Genomic DNA, 19319 nt, shown 5'->3' with positions numbered 1-19319 from the left:
AAAAAAGATAAAAAGTAAAAAAAACAAAATTGAAGTGAACTTATATAATAATAAACTAAAGTAAGATTTTAAACAACAGAATTATGACATTTAAAACAAATCAAAAGTAAGAATAAGTAGGAAAACTAGAATAAATGTCTACACAATAAAGTAACGTATGAATCAGTGTTAAAACATATATAATATATAATATAATAATTAGAAGAAGAAGAAGAAGAAGAAGAAGAAGAAGAAATAAACAAATAGAAAAACCCAAGACGAAAAAAAGTAAACAATCCTGACAGCCAATCAGAACACAGCTCGGACTTACAATAATAAGTCAGTGGAAAGCCATCAGCATCTCCTTTAACCCAAACACCCCAGCCTCTCCCCGCTCCAACCACTCACTGGAGGAGGTACAGGAACATCAGAGCCAGGATCACCAGACTGAAGGAGGGGTTTTACCCGCCTGCCCTTAAACTCTACACTTAAACTCTACACTTAAACTCTACAGTTATAAACAGACCTCTGTGGGATCACCCACAAAAATACCGCATATGGGCTCTTTAACCACTGAGCGATGATGTAAAGGGGAAACAGCGCCCTCTGCCGCCGCATCCAACACACTGGCTTCTGCGCCACAGGTGAGAGCAGGTGTCCCGGAAACGAGAGCAAACGAAAGCGCAGGTGAGTCGATTAATGTTTCTGTCTTTCCAGAGACACTTTCATCATGTATAAAGACCGAATTATGAACATTAAAACGTTGAATAATGTTATGGGTATGAGTGATGTACAGATGAAGCTGTTTCTAATGTTAAAGTAGTGTATTTAATGTTGACGGAGGACTTTATGTTTATCCACAGGACTAAATATTACTCTGAGAAGTCTCAAAGCTACAGTCTCTGAGTTTTACTGAGCAGTGAAGCAGTAACGGCCTGTTAGAGGCTTCATTCTGCCTCTGCTCAGTTCCGACTGTTTTAGCTGCTTCCGTGTTTCTGTGCTAGTGCTAGCGGTGCTTATTTCTGACATTATCCTTAAATTCAGGCTTTTTTCTCCCCTTTCTCGCAAAATAAACACCCAGGCACGTGTTTTCTCTCAGACGAGGAGAGATCAGGACGGGGATTTCACTCAGGCTGATGTTTGTGAAACTTTCTTTAAAGATTTTCGCTTCTGAATCACAGACCAGCGGCGCTTCAGTAAGGGAGCGTCTACAAAGTGCGCACAGCGACGTGTCGAGATATTATAGTTTATCGTTAATAAAAACAGCGCGGCAGTACTGAGAGTACTCTATAGTAAACGAAATACATTTTACTTTCAGTCACCACAACCTTCAACCAGTCTTCAGGATGTGCTTTTGTTAAAGATATCTATTTTCTCATTTTCACTGTGAAGCTTATGAGCCCCGGTCCCTAACGTGTCTGTTGAGTCTTTGGGTTTTCGCTTGTGGCCTGAGCGCTGCTGTGTCGTTGCTGTAGGGAAGATATCAGATACACAAATAAATAAATCACCTTTAACCTTTTCTAACATATTCACTGGTTATTAATTCATTAGTTTGTTTAATATATCATATTCAGTATTTATCCACTCAAACTCTCTGGAACTGTATTATTCTCTCTGGAGTGTATTATTGATATTACAATAACAATATAACAATAAGTACTCCAGCATTAGAAGAAGAGATCTGTTTCATCACAGATGGATTATTATGTTACATTTTGTAATAATACATAAGACACTAACTTTATTTGACCTTCCTCACTCAGGCTGCTGAAAATGACACACGTTTTTCATGTGTTATCATTTTCTTGTAAAAACCCTAAACAAAAAAATGTGTTATAGAAATAACAGTAACAATATCATTACAAAAGAGCAATAATAATAATGATTATTATAACGATGATCACTCAATTACTACCACTTTGCCACTTCATTATGTTCACATAATTTATATATATATATGTGTGTGTGTGTGTGTGTGTGTGTATATATATATATATATATTGCAACTGTTGTATAAGAATAATCACTCTATAAAATAAAATATAAAACAAACAGAAAGGAAAAAAATATATATATATATTTTCCCTTTCTGATTGTTTTATATTTTATTTATATTTTATTTGTATAAATCTATATATCTGATTGTTTTATATTTTTATTTTTATAAAATAAAATATAAAACAAACAGAAAGGAAAAAAAAATATATATAAATATTTTTCCCTTTCTGATTATTTTATATTTTATTTATATAAATTTATGTACCTGATTGTTTTATATTTTTATTTTTATATATATTTTTATATATATATATATATATATATATATATATATATATATATATATTTTTTTTTTTTTTTATTTATTTATTATTATTTTTTTTTTTCCCTTTCTGATTGTTTTATATTTTATTTTATACAGTGATTATTATTACACGAACCGTTGCAACTGTAACAACTGCAGTTTCCCTCCTGGGATCAATAAATATTTATGATTCTGAATCTGTTAATCATCATATAATATATATTACAATATATAATAGTTTATAGAACAATTATATTGTTATATGATTATATATACACAATAATAATAATAATAATAATAATAATAATAATAATGTTTGTTATAATTATTTATGAACTGTGGTGTAAGATACCAAAACCCAGCCTGAGTGAACTGAAGTGTGATCTACAGTAAATCAGTACCGAATCTGAACCATCACAACACCATCAGCCTAAACCCAGAAAAGAGTCAGGAGATAGATGCTAATGACTGAAATGGAAACATGATCAGTCGGACTCTCTGAGGATAGTAATGAGATAAAGGGAACTGAGTGAATGTGTTTCAGACGCAGCGATGGCTCAGAGGTCAGACGTCCAGCAGGACCTTCAGAACCAGTTTAACGATGTGGTGAGCAGACTGCAGTCCAAGGAGCTCTTTCAGTCGGACTGGGACATCGCCTCCTTCGCCATCTTCTTCATTTTCATAGGCAAGTCACAGAAAACATCAATATTACTGTACTTTATTACAGATAACCACATTTCATTTACAGACACTGCCAGTTAAACCAACAGACCGTCTGTGAGAGCTGCTGCTGTAGGAGCTCATATCCCACAGTTTACTCTGTTTAGGGCCTGATTGAATTTTAAACAGGTGGTTTTGCAGTTTGAGCCATAAGAGCCAAAAACTCAGTTAGAAAAGTAGACCCAGTTTAGGAGGCGCCTGTTCTTTTCCTGTTCACTCCTCCATACCAAAAATGAGTTACAGCCACTAGAGGGCGCTCCATTGAATGGTGGTTAATGAAGCTAAATGGCTTCTGGTTATTCAGGTGCTTAAAAAATTCGGATTGGCTGGCATTGTGACTAGTGGGTGCTGATTGATTAGCATTCTAACTACTGAGTGCCGATTGGCTGGCATTGTGGCTACTGAGTGCCGATTGGCTGGCATTGTGGCTACTGAGTGCTGATTGGCTGGCATTGTGGCTACTGAGTACCGATTGGCTGGCATTGTGGCTACTGAGTGCTGATTGGCTGGCATTGTGGCTACTGAGTACCGATTGGCTGGCATTGTGGCTACTGAGTGCTGATTGGCTGGCATTGTGGCTACTGAGTGCCGACTGGCTGGCATTGTGGCTACTGAGTGCTGATTGGCTGGCATTCTAAGTGCTGATTGGCCCTTTAATGTTCCTGAACAAACCGGACCTGATTCAGAAGGTTTAGTTTTCCATCTTTTGAGCTCTGTCTCAGTCTCTGCCTCAGGTGTGCAAACAGACACGCACCTGAGCAGGTGAGCTCTGTGACTCAATTTGTTTATCCCCGTTTCCTCAGGGATGGTCCTCCTGCTGGTTATCCTGGTCATCATACGCTGCTGCTGCTGCTGCTGCTGTGATGAGAAGGTATTTACGGGCAGTTATTACATAATAATAACACTATAATAAAGGCTAATATGAAATCCAGACTTCGGCTAAAAATGAATTTACATTCGTACAGCCCAAGCATCGCAAGGTGGGCATCGACAACATGGGGCTGGAACCCTGAAGAACGAGGAACCCTGAAGAACTCGACTGTGATCAGCCTGAACACTGTATTTCAATCACGCGTCTGTTTTCACTGTTGAAATTGTGCCAGATCATTAATGGGGAATGTTGTTGAGTGAGTTTCTGAGGAGGAGACGGACTGGCGGGTGAAAGAGGTCAGGTTAAAGGTAAATATTTTAAGTGCAAACACATTTCCCAAATCCTCTTCATCATTTTTATGAGTTCAGTCAGTCAGCGTTCTCTACATTGTACGATGTGACGGGTCAATATTTAATGTACATCAATTCATTTTGTTCTGTGACTTTTATTATGTACACAAACTCACCGTCACAGAATTATTAATGATTTATTTAACTTAACCCTGAGAGACCCTCTTTGTTTAAACCGCTGGATTTAGGCTCATGCTTAGGTCTGATGTACTGTGGTTAAAGCTTAGCAGTTAGTCCCCAGTATCGGCCACATCCGCTCTTTCGCTTGGATGAAATAAAAAAAAAGCTCCCGCCTAGAGCTGGGCGATATGGCGATATTTTATTGTATCGTGATAAATTGTTATCATGATACACAGTAAGCTTTTTTTAATCATATGGAGGATATTATTAATACTTAATAAACACTGATCAGCTGCAGGTTTCATTACTAACAGTGTAATTAGACTGGGTTAGTATGTTGAGTATAAATCACTGTATTCAGTACAGGAGAGGATCTGAACAGTAGTTTATAAGAATCTGATGATACTGATGTATTTAGTCTGTGATTACATTTGGTAATGTAATTATAAATATTGTGTATCATGAAAAATGTCTTGAAATATTGTGATGTAGTATTTTTACCATATCGCCCAGCCCTACTCCTGCCTTAGAGAAGCCTTTAAACTTTATTCCTGCAAAAAATAAAATAAATAAATACACAAAATAAAATTCTAATATTTAAACATCGCTAATAACGCTGTAATCTCGCACATCTAGGGCAGAAATGCGCACTATGCAGAAGTGTCCAATATCAGGGGCGGACATTGTTAGGGGACTTTAAGTTAGCCTACATATCCCAGCAGACCAGCTCATGTTTGATTAACTGAACATTATATGAGCCATTTTACCCTAAATCTAGCGTTTAAATCTAGTGTGTGGCGTTTTCATTCTTCTAGTAATCCTCGACTTCTCTGATTTGTCTCTAACAGAGAAGAACGGGTTTATAACCTCTCCTCTGTCTCACCCTCACACACGTTCTACACCCCGTATGTCCAGCTCTGTGCCCATTTGCCCCCTGAATGGCTCTGAATCCCCTGAACAACGAGCTCACCAAGGCCGAGAAATGCTAACGTTGCTACATGCTAAGCTAACCCTGCTAAGCACACTGAACTGTCCTGATTAGACTGACCCTCACCAGAACACCCCAAACTGACCAGCAGGCTGAGAGAGGAGGCTAGTTTAGTGTGATTGGCAGCAGTAGAGGTTAGGCGGAGCGGGTGGAGGCGTTTATACGGTTATAGAGAATAAAAGATGGGTAATTTTCATGGCCTCAGTTCAGTGTGCAGCGGTGTTAGCTTAGCTCGTAGCATTATTTGGATTTCAGCTCTTTTATGAACTCATAATTCAGAAAATGAAAATGTACACAGGCCTAAACGTAGTTTTATACTCCCTAAAGTATTTCAAGTAAACCCCAGAGCTGTATTCTGTATCAGACCACTGTAAAAGTCAGTGTAAAAGATTTTATTCCGAGTCATTCTGGACATTTCTATTGGTCCATTTATCATCAAATTCTAATATAATAAAGATTCACTTTATGGAGAAAAGTGAAAAATGGTAAAACTGGTGATGCAGGATTTTCTGCACAGCCGTGACGATGGACATGTCTCTTTATTATCGGCCGCTTCCTAAAACAGACTAATAAGGAACAGAAGGAAGATGTTGGGTTTCTGAGGGTTAAATGAGCTCATGTTGAAAAGGTCATGTTTAGATACTGTTGATTTATTGACTGTTTCGTTTGTGAATTATTAGATGAAGATGAGCAACACAGCACTTTACTCCTGAAGTTGATCTGCACTATAAAAAAATCATTATTTTCTTCCAAATTGTCCCTCATTTTTTATCTATTCAAATGAGCATTGAAATATTTCATTCATGCAACATGAAATTATAGCTTTCAATACATTTATTGCACAGATATACAGTCAACACACAGCTCAGCTCGAATTTACATATTTGTTCTATATTAATTAACAGAGGCTCAGTCCGGCCGACAGCGAGTGCATTCAGCGTCACAATAAATAAAGCATATGTATAAATTAACAGACAAACACATGGCTGACAGTGATGTGAATGATACGGTATGACGATAAATAAACTTAATCAATCATTACTGTAATCATTTCCTTTCACACTTCTGGAATGTAGTTTGATGGAGAGAGTCCCTAATTTGTTTTCCTTTTTTGGAGTGACGTAGAAAAACAAACAAACAAACAAACAAACAAACAAAAAGGTTCAAATTGTTTAGTGTTGTTCATTAGGGGGTGAGCTGCGTTCTTACGATCATCATTATCATAATTCATATAGATAATGCGAACGAAACACTTTCAACATGTTCTAATGTGCATCACAGTCGTTGACTGGTGTCAAACACTGAAAACACTGTTAACCTGATTTTGATCAGAAATCTCAAACAATTCAGACATTTCACAGCTTCTATTCAAAATTAATCAATTAATGGAATGTGAGAAATCTGTCCTGAATATTTAAAGGGGAACTCCACTAACTTTCCAAAATTCTCTGCATACCTCGGTGTGTGAGAGGAGCTCAGTCAGAGTCGGGGGTTCGGTGTGAATCTGAGCTTCACTGTAGAGAAACTGACCCACTCTGGTGAATGGAAGCAGGCATCGGTCTCCATGACTACAACACAGATACAGCCCATAATTTATCTCCTTTCCAAACCCACCAGTGCAGCTACTCGAGTCTTCTGAGTTTTATATGGAATGATGATGATGATGATGATGATGGTGGTAAAATAGTGGAGAATCTCAACTAATGCAGTTTTCTTTAGGGACTACTTTCTGTAGCCGCACTACACCCTGCAGCATGTATCCCTCCACCATTTTAATGATCTGGTTCTAAAAGCAGGTTCTAGAGCCGAACTCTTCTCAGAACTCTGGTAGAACAGTGTCTCAGGCATCAGGCAGCGTCTTCATCACCATTAGGTGAAGAACTTTCTGTGAGGAGCTTTTATTAGAGCTTCAGACGTCTGCTTCCCTTCACCTCCACTGTAGAACCACAGCTCTGACTGGGTGAAGTTATCTAGAACCAGTTTCACACCAAACCCTCCTGAATGATTCTGTTTACAACATAACTGTTTAATTCTGCAGATAATTTAAGGAATAGCTGATGTTCCCTTTTAATGCACAGTCACAGGAAATGCCTGGAGAAGCTCCCAGGCTGCAGAATGTGGCTCATATTGGCAAACTTCTCAACAACGACCCCAAACATCAGAGTCACTCGAACCACCGTGACCTTTCAGCTGAAGTGTTAATCCTCAGCCTTGGGTGTGTTAACAGCTCACCTCACTTTCTGATTCAGTCAAAATAAAGATAAGCTACATCTGCAGCACACACACATGCACACACACACACACACACACACACACACACACACACACACACACACACACACACACACACACACACACACACACATACATACATACATACATACATACACACACCATGAGTGACTGGTCCCAGCGCACGCTGCATAAAAGAAATCCACACAGCTGCATTGTGTTGTTTGCGTGTAGTGATTATGTAGAGATCTTCTCTTCTAGACGTTTAAACTGTAGATCTTTGGTTTAGAACGGCCTGTAGTTCCAAAAGCTGGAGAAAACAGAAATCTGCAAACAAAGAGAACAAACACGTCATCACAAACCACAAAGTGTCTTAATACTAATAATACTAATAATATTATAATTAGTATTAGTACAATAACTTAGGGTTATATTATAAAATCACACACACACACACACTCTATGTTCAATATGTATAACACATTCTGTTACACTATCTGTCCAAATGTTTATGGACACCCCTTCTAATGAATGCATTCAGCTACTTTAAGCTGCACCCATTTCTGACACAGATGTGCAAATGCACACACACAGCTTGTCTAGTCCCTGTAGAGAAGAAGTACCGCCAATAGAATAGGACTCTCTGGAGCAGATCATCATCATGACCCTATTGGCTCCATACTGCCTAATAATGCCAGGCGTGGGCTAGAGGGATATAAAGCCCCCCAGCATTGAGGAGCTGTGGAGCAGTGGAAGAACTGTGTTCTGTGGAATGATGGTGGAGGAGCTCCATCTAGTACTTTTGGGATGAGTTAGGGAGTTAAGGTCCTGACCTCACTAACTGACCTCTCAGCTAGAGTGACAATGAGATTTTATATTATATATACACATACACACACATTATATATATATATATATATATATATATATATATATATATATATATATATATATATATATATATATATTACACACACACACACACACACACACACACACACACACATCACCAGCAGTAATGAGGAACTGTCAGCTGCATCAGATTTACCAACTCTAACGTTCTCCAACTCTACAAAACCTGTACTAACACACATCAACCATGAGCTCCATTAATCAACTGTCTGAAAGCGAGTCAGAGTACACAGGGGCGTATCTGCGAGTGTTTAAGCCAAACACACCCACCTTATCTTTGAGCTGCTGGCACAGCTGCAGTGAGATAGTGAAAAACACCAGTGTGTCGTTCAGCCACGGCACCACACACTCCACCTTGTGCACGTGGCTGACCTCAAACTTAGTGTTGTTGATTTCACTGCGGGAAAGAGTCAAATGAGACGAATCAAATTAAATCAAATCCTGAATCAAATGGATGTCAACAAGCAAACAAACAAACAAACACAGAGCACTTACAACATCGCTCCGGGGTTGTGCAGAACTGAACTCCCAGCTGGTTTGAAGTTCTAGAGAAGAAAATAATTAAAGAATCAATTAAATGAGTCCTAACACAGATTATTGTGTAGCTATAATTCTATTATAATATTACAGATTGTGAATTATAGAGAAACTAATATAGTGCTGAGTGGCATATAGGGCTGTGTATTGGTAAGAACCTGGCGATATGATATGAATCACGATACAGGAGTTACGATTCACTGTACTGTGATATATATTGCGATACTGTAAACAAGGTAAGATCACCATTTTATTTAGGAAAAGTTTCATAGTATAAAAAAATATCATCATACACCAAAATCTGACACAGTGGGATCTGAAGAGTACAGACAGAGTACAACACTGCCCTCTAGTGGTCTGGGTTTAAACACAACACTAAATGAACCACTGTGACACCAATCTTTACATCTAAACTATTCATTATAATCAATACAGTGTTTTGATTCAGAATTGATACAGTACAGTACTGAGATACTGATAACAGGGTTGGGCCCTTGAGCAAAGCCTGAACTTTCTCTGCTCCCCGGGCGCCACAGCGATGGCTGCCCACCAGTCCAGGCACGTGTGCTCACTGTGTGCGAGTGTGTGTGTTCAATCCACATATGGGATAAAGGCGGATGGTGAATCTGGGTGTGTTGTGGTTCAGACAGTAATATTGATCCTAGCCTTAGCAGCACTGATGGACAATGAGCATTACATTAAAAACCTTCTGCTCTAGTGAACAGCTGTGTCCTCATTTCCACAAGTCTGGTCTAATTCTATGTATAGTGGATATTGGGAGTGTCGATTCTAATGTACTTTAATAATACTGCACATTTTAACAAACTACCTTTTAGAAATGTTTTGATTAGAAATCAGTACAATATAAAAAATGGTGTGAACAGAGACTTTACTTATATATGTCATGTTTGACTGTTTTCCAATCTGTTTTATTCAGAAAATAAACATAGAATATTATAATAAACAGAAATTGTGCCCTAAAAATGTGAAAATGCCACATTTACATTCAGAACATCATGACAGACAGGTTGCACAAACTTTTGCACATGTCCAAAATCTTGTCAAAATGATAAGTGAAAATGTTATTATAGCCACTTATTCCTGATGTGCTGCTTCCAGAAACATGGTTTGGGGTAAATAAATGGAAACTGAGTCTAAACCTGCTGAAAAACGTCAGATTTACGGTTCTGCTTGTTCACGTATTCATATTTAGAACTACACCACCACATAGTTGAAACAGGGGTGCACAAACTTTAGCACACCCTGCTGGTGGTGCGCTGCTGTACCTTGGTGGTGTTGGGCTGCAGGACGTGCAGCTGGTAGACGGTCAGGCAGAGTTTGCTGAGATTAATGTAGAAGTTGACCATCACGTCGCCGGGCATCGGAGGAGTGAACATTTTCTGAGGAGTGACAGGAGAGAGTGAGGGAGGGAGGGAGTGAGGGAGGGAGTGATACACACTGTATAAAGGAGCTGCTGGCCAATTAGGGTGATCAGATTTACCATCAGGCCGCTGGAGGCGAGCTCAGGCAGGGTCAGAGTGGCTGGCGTGGTCAAGCGGTTCCGCGCTCGTGTCAGCTGCAGCATCACCGCATCCATCAGCTACAACACAGCACAAAGACCATAACTCTCTCTCTCTCTCTCTCTCTCTCTCTCTCTCTCCTCTCTCCCCCCCCCCCCCCCCCCCCACCTTCTCCCTGCCACTATTGGTCAACATGTACCTGCATCTATTGGTCAAACTGCTTCCCAGAGTGAGAGAGAGGCTATTTAAAAAGGGCTGGACAAGGAGGCTGGACAAATCATAATAAGCACATCTAGAATAATCTACAATAAGCAGTTCTAGATTTAAATGCTGTGATTTTGTCCTGGTGGAACCAAAGATTCTGAAAGGTCCGAAAGCTCAGAGTTTCAATTCAATAATCAGATCAATCCCACACACAGTTAAAGCCTATCGGACCCGCCAGGCAGACTGAACAGTGTCCAGTCAAACAGTCAACAGACTTTATTTTAAATAATGTAGTTATTATTGTTTTTATTCCTGAAAATAAAGGTGGTAAAACGCTTTATTGCTTTATTTATTTATTTTTATTAGTTTATTTCTTTTTTATTATTAGCAGTATGACTTTACAGCCATTTAACTCCTCCCACCCTCATACACACATTGCCACGACCCCCCACCCACAACATCCTGACCACGGCAGACCCCAGCGTGCCCCCAGTGTCCTCTTTTTATTGGTCACTCTATATTTGGTGTCTAAAGTTTTGCTTATTTATTTTTACACTGGAGCTACGAGGCTAATGTAGCCAACAAGTACTGGACGCTTACAGTTAGCATTTGCCATGATGCTAACTGCAGACCTAAATCCTCACACACTCTCTAGGCTTGATTATGTAGGACTCTCTGTTATCTAGAACATGGGCTGAACTCAGGCCTTAAGATACTGCTACTGTTTTATCTAGTGCTATCTATGCAGTGTTCTAGATAACAGTCATACAGAGACAGAACCCATGCCGTTAGCACCATGCTAACTGGTTTGTGAATAATTCTAGTACTTCTTAGCTACATTAGCCATGTAGCTTTGGTGTAAAGCTGAAGAAGTGAACTCCAGACACCAAACAGGTCTCTGCTGACCGGCTGCCCTTACCACCTTTAATCTGGAGAAGGTCTGCACCACGTCTCGCACAACGCCGGCTTTCAAAAACACTCATTCTTGCTTTCTTGGCTTCTTTTAAACACGCTGCCGGTTACTCAGCAGCCACGCATAACTGCATCCCCACTGGAGACCAACCTTATTGACTTCAGCACCGGTTTTAAAGTGGTAGCTCTCGTCACGGCTGCTGAGCAGCTGCAGGGCCTGGTTCACGTGGTTCCTCGCGTCCTGGATCTGAGAACAAACAGGAGAGCCTGTACTGTTAAATGCACCATGAAGAAGGAGGAACAACCCATTAAGCAAGTCTAAAGCTCAAGATCAAAGAGGACATGTAGCCGTGTAGTCTCGAGTGATCAATTCCTGCGCTGTCTCTGAGTTTAAGGCCTAAAGGGCCGATACATACCTTACTTTGTCTGGTATTTACACCCACATATGATAAAATAATGTGGGTTTTGGACCAAGAACACAACTGTAATTTAAACAGGCGGTTTTTGTTACCGTGCCTTTAAGACCATGTTTATCTGGACTGTATTCTGATTAGATATTAGCCACATGTGTTTGCACTGGACAGTCAAATGAGTCTCAGGTTAGACTGAAATCCAGCTATATATATATATAGGGCTGTCAAATGAAGGCGTTAATTTGGATTAATTAAAATAATTTATGCTAAGTAATCGCCTTCCTGTTTGGCCCCTTTAATGGCACATTTACCTTTAAAAAAACAAAAAAAAAAAAACATACCCTTTAAATAGAAGCACTGTGCTCTGCAGGTTCTGCAGCAAGGAATTTTCCCATCATTGGAGAATATCACCTCAACCCAAAGCACTTCTCCATGAAACTGCTGGTCCAAGCCAGCACAGCGCACGATGCTACAGCTACAGCTGGACCAGGCCTTCACACGCTGACTCAGTAAAACTACCAGTGATTAACAAACAAATTGCAAAATGGATTGTGAATATGGCACGTAGACCAGTTTCGATGGTAGAGGGCCGAGGGCTAGTCGAGGTTTTACAGATAGGATCTTCTGAGGCAGCTTATAAGCCACCGTCAAGGAGCACAGCTGTGTCTCATCATCTTTCATCAACTTTACAACACAGACGTAGTAGCGGGAGCCCAAAACCAGCAGTCTATCCCAGTTATTCATTTATTAATTTCCTCTTCTGCAGAATTTATTTAACTTGTACATTTTTAAAAAATAATTTCATAGCAAAAAGTGATGAATGTGATGAATTAATCACAGAGCTTGTAGTTAATTATATTTTTTTTAATCGTTTGACAGCACTAATTGTATATATACACACATATATGAATCCAGCCACCACCTCCTTTGAAACTGCTGCCAATGAAGCCAACACACTCTAAGGAAAGCGGTGGGCAATAGATGCCTGTGTTGGACAACATCACTCAAGAGTGATGAGGGGAGAGAGCGCCATCTATTCACCCAGACAGAGCCTGACCGACTGTGCTCTCTCAGACTCTGGCTGCTGATGGCCGCATGCAAAGCGGCATGGCTCATGATTCAAGACCGCTGAGCCACTCTGAGCCACATTCACACTCAGAGTACAATCATTTAACGTGTGTTTAAAACGTCCGATTTATCCGAAGTTCAGTGACGAGCTTACCTGTTGTAACTTCCACTGTTTATCATCCCGGAATGCGAAATGCATGACTTGACTGCTCTTAGCAACTTTAATGTTGATGTCCTGCAAACAGACGACAATCTCATTACCACATGCCCCAAACCCCACTGTCCAGCACACAAACACAGGTGCAGGAGATCTGAAAGCAGGGTGTTGTGTAAGACGGTCACAGTCACAGTGTGAGCTGAGGGTTCGGTGGAGATGGTGAGTAAGACATTCAGTTTAATCTGTTGCATAACTGTGCTTTTCTGCTCTGTCAGCACCAACAGGAAAACACCGCCCTGTCCTCCTCCAGCAGGAGGAAGTTAATAGCTAACACTGCAAACGGTCAGCATCATTGAGAAACACACTTCAGGAGGTTGTGCAACACTTACGGCCTGAGTCAGGGCCTCCCCCTGCAGAGTCAGGACACCCTTCACCTGGTCCATCCTAGACAAAACACAACACATGACTATTACACAGCTCATACAGGATTAAAGGGCCTGTTATTGTGTGTTTAGTAAGACTAATACACACTTTATGTCCAAATAATTGTGGACACCCTATATTTAAGTCACACCCATTGCTGACACAGATGTGCAAATGCAGACCCTGTAGAGAAGTACTGCCAATAGAATAGGACTCTCTGCAGCAGATCAACATCATGACCCGATTGGCTCCATGCTGCCTAATGCCAGGCGTGGGCTAGAGGGGTATAAAGCCCCCCAGCATTGAGGAACTGTGTTCTCTGGAATGATGGTGGTGGAGCTCCATCCAGTACTTTAGGGATGAGTTGGGGAGTTGGGGATGATGAGGTGGGGTGTTGATCATCATCATCCAACATCCTGACCTCACTAACGCTCTTGTTGCTGAATGCAATCAAATCCTCACAGCAATGCTCCTCCTCCAAAATCTAGTAGAAACTCTTTTTAATATCCTTGATTATAGAAGAAACAATGAATGAGCAGATGTCCCAATACTTTTGTCCATATAGTGCATGTGTGTAAATGAGATATGCTCTGATTGGCTGTCCTGTATTATGCCTCACTCATAAACCATTCTGAGCTGAAACACTCCTTATAACTTCAGTGTGAGTGGGCGGGGCTAAACTGGGCTGTGTTTTTCAGACATCACAAGAACGCTGAACGCCTATTTTTGGGCTTTGAACAGCGCTGACCTGTAAAGGTATGGACCTCACAAGACCTCAGAAGGTGTCCTGCTGTGGGATCTGGCACCAAAACTAACGCTAGCAGCAGATCCTTTAACAAGTCCTGTAAGGTGTGAGGTGGGCGGAGCCTCCATGAGCATTAGTAAGAGTCTTGGGAGCTCATGACCCTGTCACCGGTTCACCGGTTCACCAGTCGTCCTACATTGGAGCACTTCTGGTAGGTGCTGATCACTGCATACCGGACTGAACACCCCACAAGACCTGCAGCCTGATGCTCTGGAGATGTTCTGACCCAGTCATTATCTAGAACATCACAGTTTGGTTCTTAGCAAAGTGTCTCAGATTCTTACGCTTGTCCATTTTTCCTGCTTCAGCACCTTCATCATCTTCAAGAACTGACTGTTCTTCACTCGCTGACCAATATGTAGACTCACCCCTCGACAGACAGGAGACACTGGACCCAGATCATCAGTGTTCTTCACCTCTCCCAGCCGTGGTTTTAATGATATGGCTGATTGGGGTAGACTTCTATAAAGCAGCACTGTAAGAGTAGCTGAGACCTCGTTCAGTAAGGGCTGCGGTTGCATGTCTCGGCCCAGTCCTGCCCTTAGTTTACATTGCAATCCAAACCCAACGCTGTGCACCCAGAGCAAACAGAGAGAGACGGAGCTTACGTGGAGCTGCCCAGGATGAAGTTCTCTTGCTTGAGTTGACCCTCCATGCCTGGAGAAGGAACTGCAAACCGCCTCGATGCTTCCTATGATGGAAAAGCAGGAGATGTAGCCTGGATGTCACTCAGGTTATGAGAAATTCAATGTGTTTAATAACAATACAGTACTACCTTCAGGATGTCCTGCAGCTGCTTCAGCACTGCATGCACCTCCTCCTTCAGCAGCCAGTTGAACTCTTCCTCCTGACCGACAGAAAGAGAACTTAGAACTTAGAACTGTGCACACTACATGTCCAAATGTTTGTGGACACCCCTTTTCTGCATTGCTCACACTGATGTGCAAATGCTGCCTATTGCCAGGCGTGGGCTAGAGGGGTATAAAGCCCCCCAGCATTGAGGAGCTGTGGAGCAGTGGAGGAACTGTGTTCTCTGGAATGATGGTGGTGGAGCTCCATCCAGTACTTTGGGGGGTTGGGGATTATGAGGTGGAGTGGTGATCATCATCCAACATCTTGATCTCAGGATCAGCTCTTTTTAATCCCCATGATTTGATGTGCTCCAAATTGAGAAAGTCAGGGTTCAATAAATCAGTTTCCCCATTAGTAAATATGACCTTGTGAACAGAGGTGTCGAGTAATTCAGTACAAATATTTCATTACTTTACTTAAGTAGAAATGTAGGTTATCTAAACTTTACTGGAGTAATTATTCTTTACTTCTACTTCTTCCATTTTCCCCCAATTATCTGAACTTTCTCCTCCGTACATTTTAAAAACAGCCTCGTTCCTCCTATTTCATTTCCCTTAGTTTTCATTCCGGCTCGTCATCAATAAAAAACCCTCTCCAGATAAATCCTGTGAGTCTGATCGTGATTGGATGAGAAGTATAAACAGACACCATTCTGACTCCCTATTGGTTTATAAGAGATCCATCACACCTGCACACGTCCCGTCACTCTCCAGCGAGCTCACAGCAGACGTCTGTAGTCTAGTATGAAGACTGTGTCCGTGGCAGAGACTCAAGAGAGCTGCAGTGAAACGTCCCGACTGAGCCCCACATTTACACTCCAATAAAGCTTATTGATCACACGCCTCTGAAGTCTGACTTTCTGCAGCTTTACAGAACTTCTAGACAACGACTCCTCATATTTTCCTCCATGAAGCTCATGTTGATGCTCAGTAGAGCACAGAGACGCTCCTTTAATAGAGCTGATATTACTGAAATGCTTCATTTTCAATGGGCAGATCTGCAGCTGAAACAGGAGCCTAGTGCAGCCCAACATTTTTAACATCAACATTTTAATAGATCATTCTCCTCATTATGACTTTTAGAGAAATTGGGTTTTTTTTGGGGGGGGGGTAGTGCACTATAGACCCCTGTGGCGCGGCCTAAGCTTTCGGTCTTCGTTTTCCTTCCATTACTTTTACTTTTCTACTTGAAGTGGTTCTGAAACCAGTACTTTTACACTTTTACTGGAGTAAAAAGCTTCAGTTGATACTTCAGCTTCTATAGAAGTCTTTTAAACCCTCGCATCTCCACTCACTTCTACCTGAGGAATGAATGAGAATACTTTGACACCTTTGCTTATGGAGGCATTCATGCATTCACGACTTGAAGCCAGCAAACAGCCTCCTGGATCAGCATTAGAGAGTTGAATCAATGAATCAAATGCAGATATTTTACTGCAGTGTCATCTAAACACTCTGCCTTTACACAAACACATCAGCACAGACCAGCTCCACAGATCACACAGATCTAAACATCTGCCTGAAGTCGATTTTTTAATCAGCTGAGAAAACTATGTGGAATCGACTCAAAGAATCGACTCTATCAAATCCCATCAATCGAACAGCCCTTGTGTGAGGTGCTGGGGGGTCTCTCTGCCCTATCCCACCACCCTGAATGCGAGCAGGAAAACGTCCACATTATATTGTGGTTATTTATTATTATATATTATTTATTGCAAGCTGAGAGCAAAGTGCCCTGAATCAGTCCGAATCAGTCCGAATCACAAACCCCCACTTTATCACATTTTACAGCATGTGATGGGACGTGACGCTGATTATGGCATCGTTACAGAATCAGGCTAAACAACACAGTCACTTATACACCACACACACACACACACACACACACACACACACACACACACACACACACACACACACACACACACACACACACTGATACACGACAGGAGCTGTAATCTCACCAGTACGGCTCTCTCTGCCTGACTCGCCGCGGACATCTTCGAAATTTCAGCTATAGCAGATCGATCAACTCCGAGCATCCCCGATCACTACGGTATTAATCCCTATAATAATAATAATAACAATACTAATAATAATACAAAGAATCTCCTCAACGGGAGGATTTATTTATTTACCCGCAATAGAGGCTCACAGCTAAACCACGCCCCTCCGAAGACGCAACTTCCGCTGTGCGCGAGTGCGAAATTCTTACAGCAAGACGTATTTATTTATTTATTTATTTATTTATTTATTTATTTATTTCTCCACAGAACTGCGTATTCGTGATCATGTGATGTAAGTGCATCATTAAATGATTTATTTATTAGGAAAAAAATGACTTTGCTACTAATGGTTTTTATTATACTTATTACGTTATTTCTTCTTTCTTCTTTGTCTCTGTCTTTCATTAATCACTAATTATGTAAAGCTGCTGTGTGACGACAACAGTTGTAAAAAGCTACACAAATAAATGTGACTTGACTACTAACTTATTTTCCTGGGAGAAATGAGTTGAAACATTAATAAACCCCAAAATAAAATCCGTTATGCATCCAGCTGTTTTTTTAATGTCTGATAATATTATGATTTCTATTTGATGTTGGAATAAAGGGATTTAACCTGTGACCCCATGTAGAGAACTGCCTCAGGGTTTGTCCCCTTGTCAGGGTCCACACAGCACTTTCTGTTCCACACTATTTCTTGATTGAATATAAACTTTATTCCTCCTCACTGGGACGTCTTAAATCTATATGTGCCAAAAAATAATAATAACCTCAGATGTTCCCAATTTCCTTTTGTTCGAAGCCATTATTTGCTCCATTTTCTGTATTTCCCTCACACTGTTGTATGTATATTATTATCAAGTATATTTTTCTGTTTTTACTTCCTTTCAAAGCACTGTTCATTGTACTTGAATTGTTTAATAAAATAATTTAAAAAATGTTTCATACTTGATCATCACTGCCTTCATTTTCTAATCAAATTGTCAAATTGTCCTGCTGATAGTCCTATATTTGTCAGTCTGCTGAGGTGCGTTTACATGTGCAGTCAGGTTTAAGATTTTAATAAACAATCTGTTATATTCAGTTTCTTCAGTCAGTGGTTATTCATTATGTAGGGGGTGTTTTTATACAGTGTGTGTTCTGGGGGTCTTACAGTGATTCAGTGTTCTGCTTCACCTGCTCATTTACTAATAGAAACTCTTGTTTTTCTTGTGAGCACCACCTTGCATGTTGACTCGGGTCTGCTTCCAGCAACCACAGAGCACTGAATGACTAAACCAGATGTGTGCGCCAGAACCCATATTTTATATTTTTTGTACATTCATATATCCATTTTTTTAAAATATAGTTTTATATAGCCATATTTTATATTCATATGTATAAACCAAATACATATAAAAATGTTAAAAAAGAAAAAATTGTTTTTTAAAAAAACACATGGGTATTTACAAATAAAAAGAAATAAAAAGATATATATATATGTAAAATATGGGTTCTGGCACATATTTGGCTTGTATAGTCATTCAGTGCTCTGTGGTTGCTGGAGGCAGACCTGAATTAGGCCATGTCAACATGCAAGCTGGTACTCAGACGAGCAAGAGCTTTTACAGTCATAAAACCCTAGTTTGCCATTGGGCAGGTGGTGGTAGTGGTGGCTAGCCTTATGTACCTTTACAGACGGAAAAAAAATTAAGCTTTCCGTTTCAGCTGTTAGAGCCGCACCTCAGCCCCCTTCGAACCTGCAGTCAGAACTGACCCACCACCAAACACCAGTTTGACCACCCCTGCTTCTGCGCAGTCATTCATTGTTGTATGGAGGTTGAATATGTGGAGACTTGGGGAAGACTATTTGTAAGAGGCAGCTCTCATTTTCTTCACCTAACATCTGCATTATAGAATGAGTCCATTAGCCAGAACAGAAAGGGTTAGATCAATCAATACAGGCTAAG

The 19319-nt window shown here is 40.5% G+C and overlaps 2 protein-coding genes across 2 annotated transcripts; one reads left to right on the top strand and one right to left on the bottom strand.

Moving 5' to 3' along the window:
- Window positions 1-604: 604 nt before the first annotated feature.
- Window positions 605-6077, top strand: smim22 (small integral membrane protein 22). The gene is made up of 4 exons (XM_072693808.1): window positions 605-666; window positions 2826-2966; window positions 3805-3872; window positions 3967-6077. Exons 2-4 carry the CDS (start codon window positions 2834-2836, stop codon window positions 4012-4014), a joined length of 249 nt encoding a protein of 82 aa, XP_072549909.1. The 5' UTR covers window positions 605-666; window positions 2826-2833; the 3' UTR covers window positions 4015-6077.
- Window positions 6078-6146: 69 nt separating this feature from the next.
- Window positions 6147-17557, bottom strand: rogdi (rogdi atypical leucine zipper). The gene is made up of 11 exons (XM_072693807.1): window positions 17329-17557; window positions 15289-15360; window positions 15122-15204; window positions 13675-13729; window positions 13283-13363; window positions 11799-11894; window positions 10513-10611; window positions 10298-10411; window positions 8970-9019; window positions 8745-8871; window positions 6147-7889 (listed from the first exon to the last, which is right to left on the bottom strand). Exons 1-11 carry the CDS (start codon window positions 17404-17406, stop codon window positions 7848-7850), a joined length of 897 nt encoding a protein of 298 aa, XP_072549908.1. The 5' UTR covers window positions 17407-17557; the 3' UTR covers window positions 6147-7847.
- Window positions 17558-19319: the final 1762 nt, after the last annotated feature.

Source organism: Salminus brasiliensis, chromosome 12 (assembly GCF_030463535.1).
Source record: "Salminus brasiliensis chromosome 12, fSalBra1.hap2, whole genome shotgun sequence".
In the NCBI taxonomy this organism is placed as follows: Eukaryota; Metazoa; Chordata; class Actinopteri; order Characiformes; family Bryconidae; genus Salminus; species Salminus brasiliensis.
The sequence above is the reverse complement of the archived record's forward strand: the minus strand, read 5'-3'. Positions and strand labels throughout refer to the sequence as shown.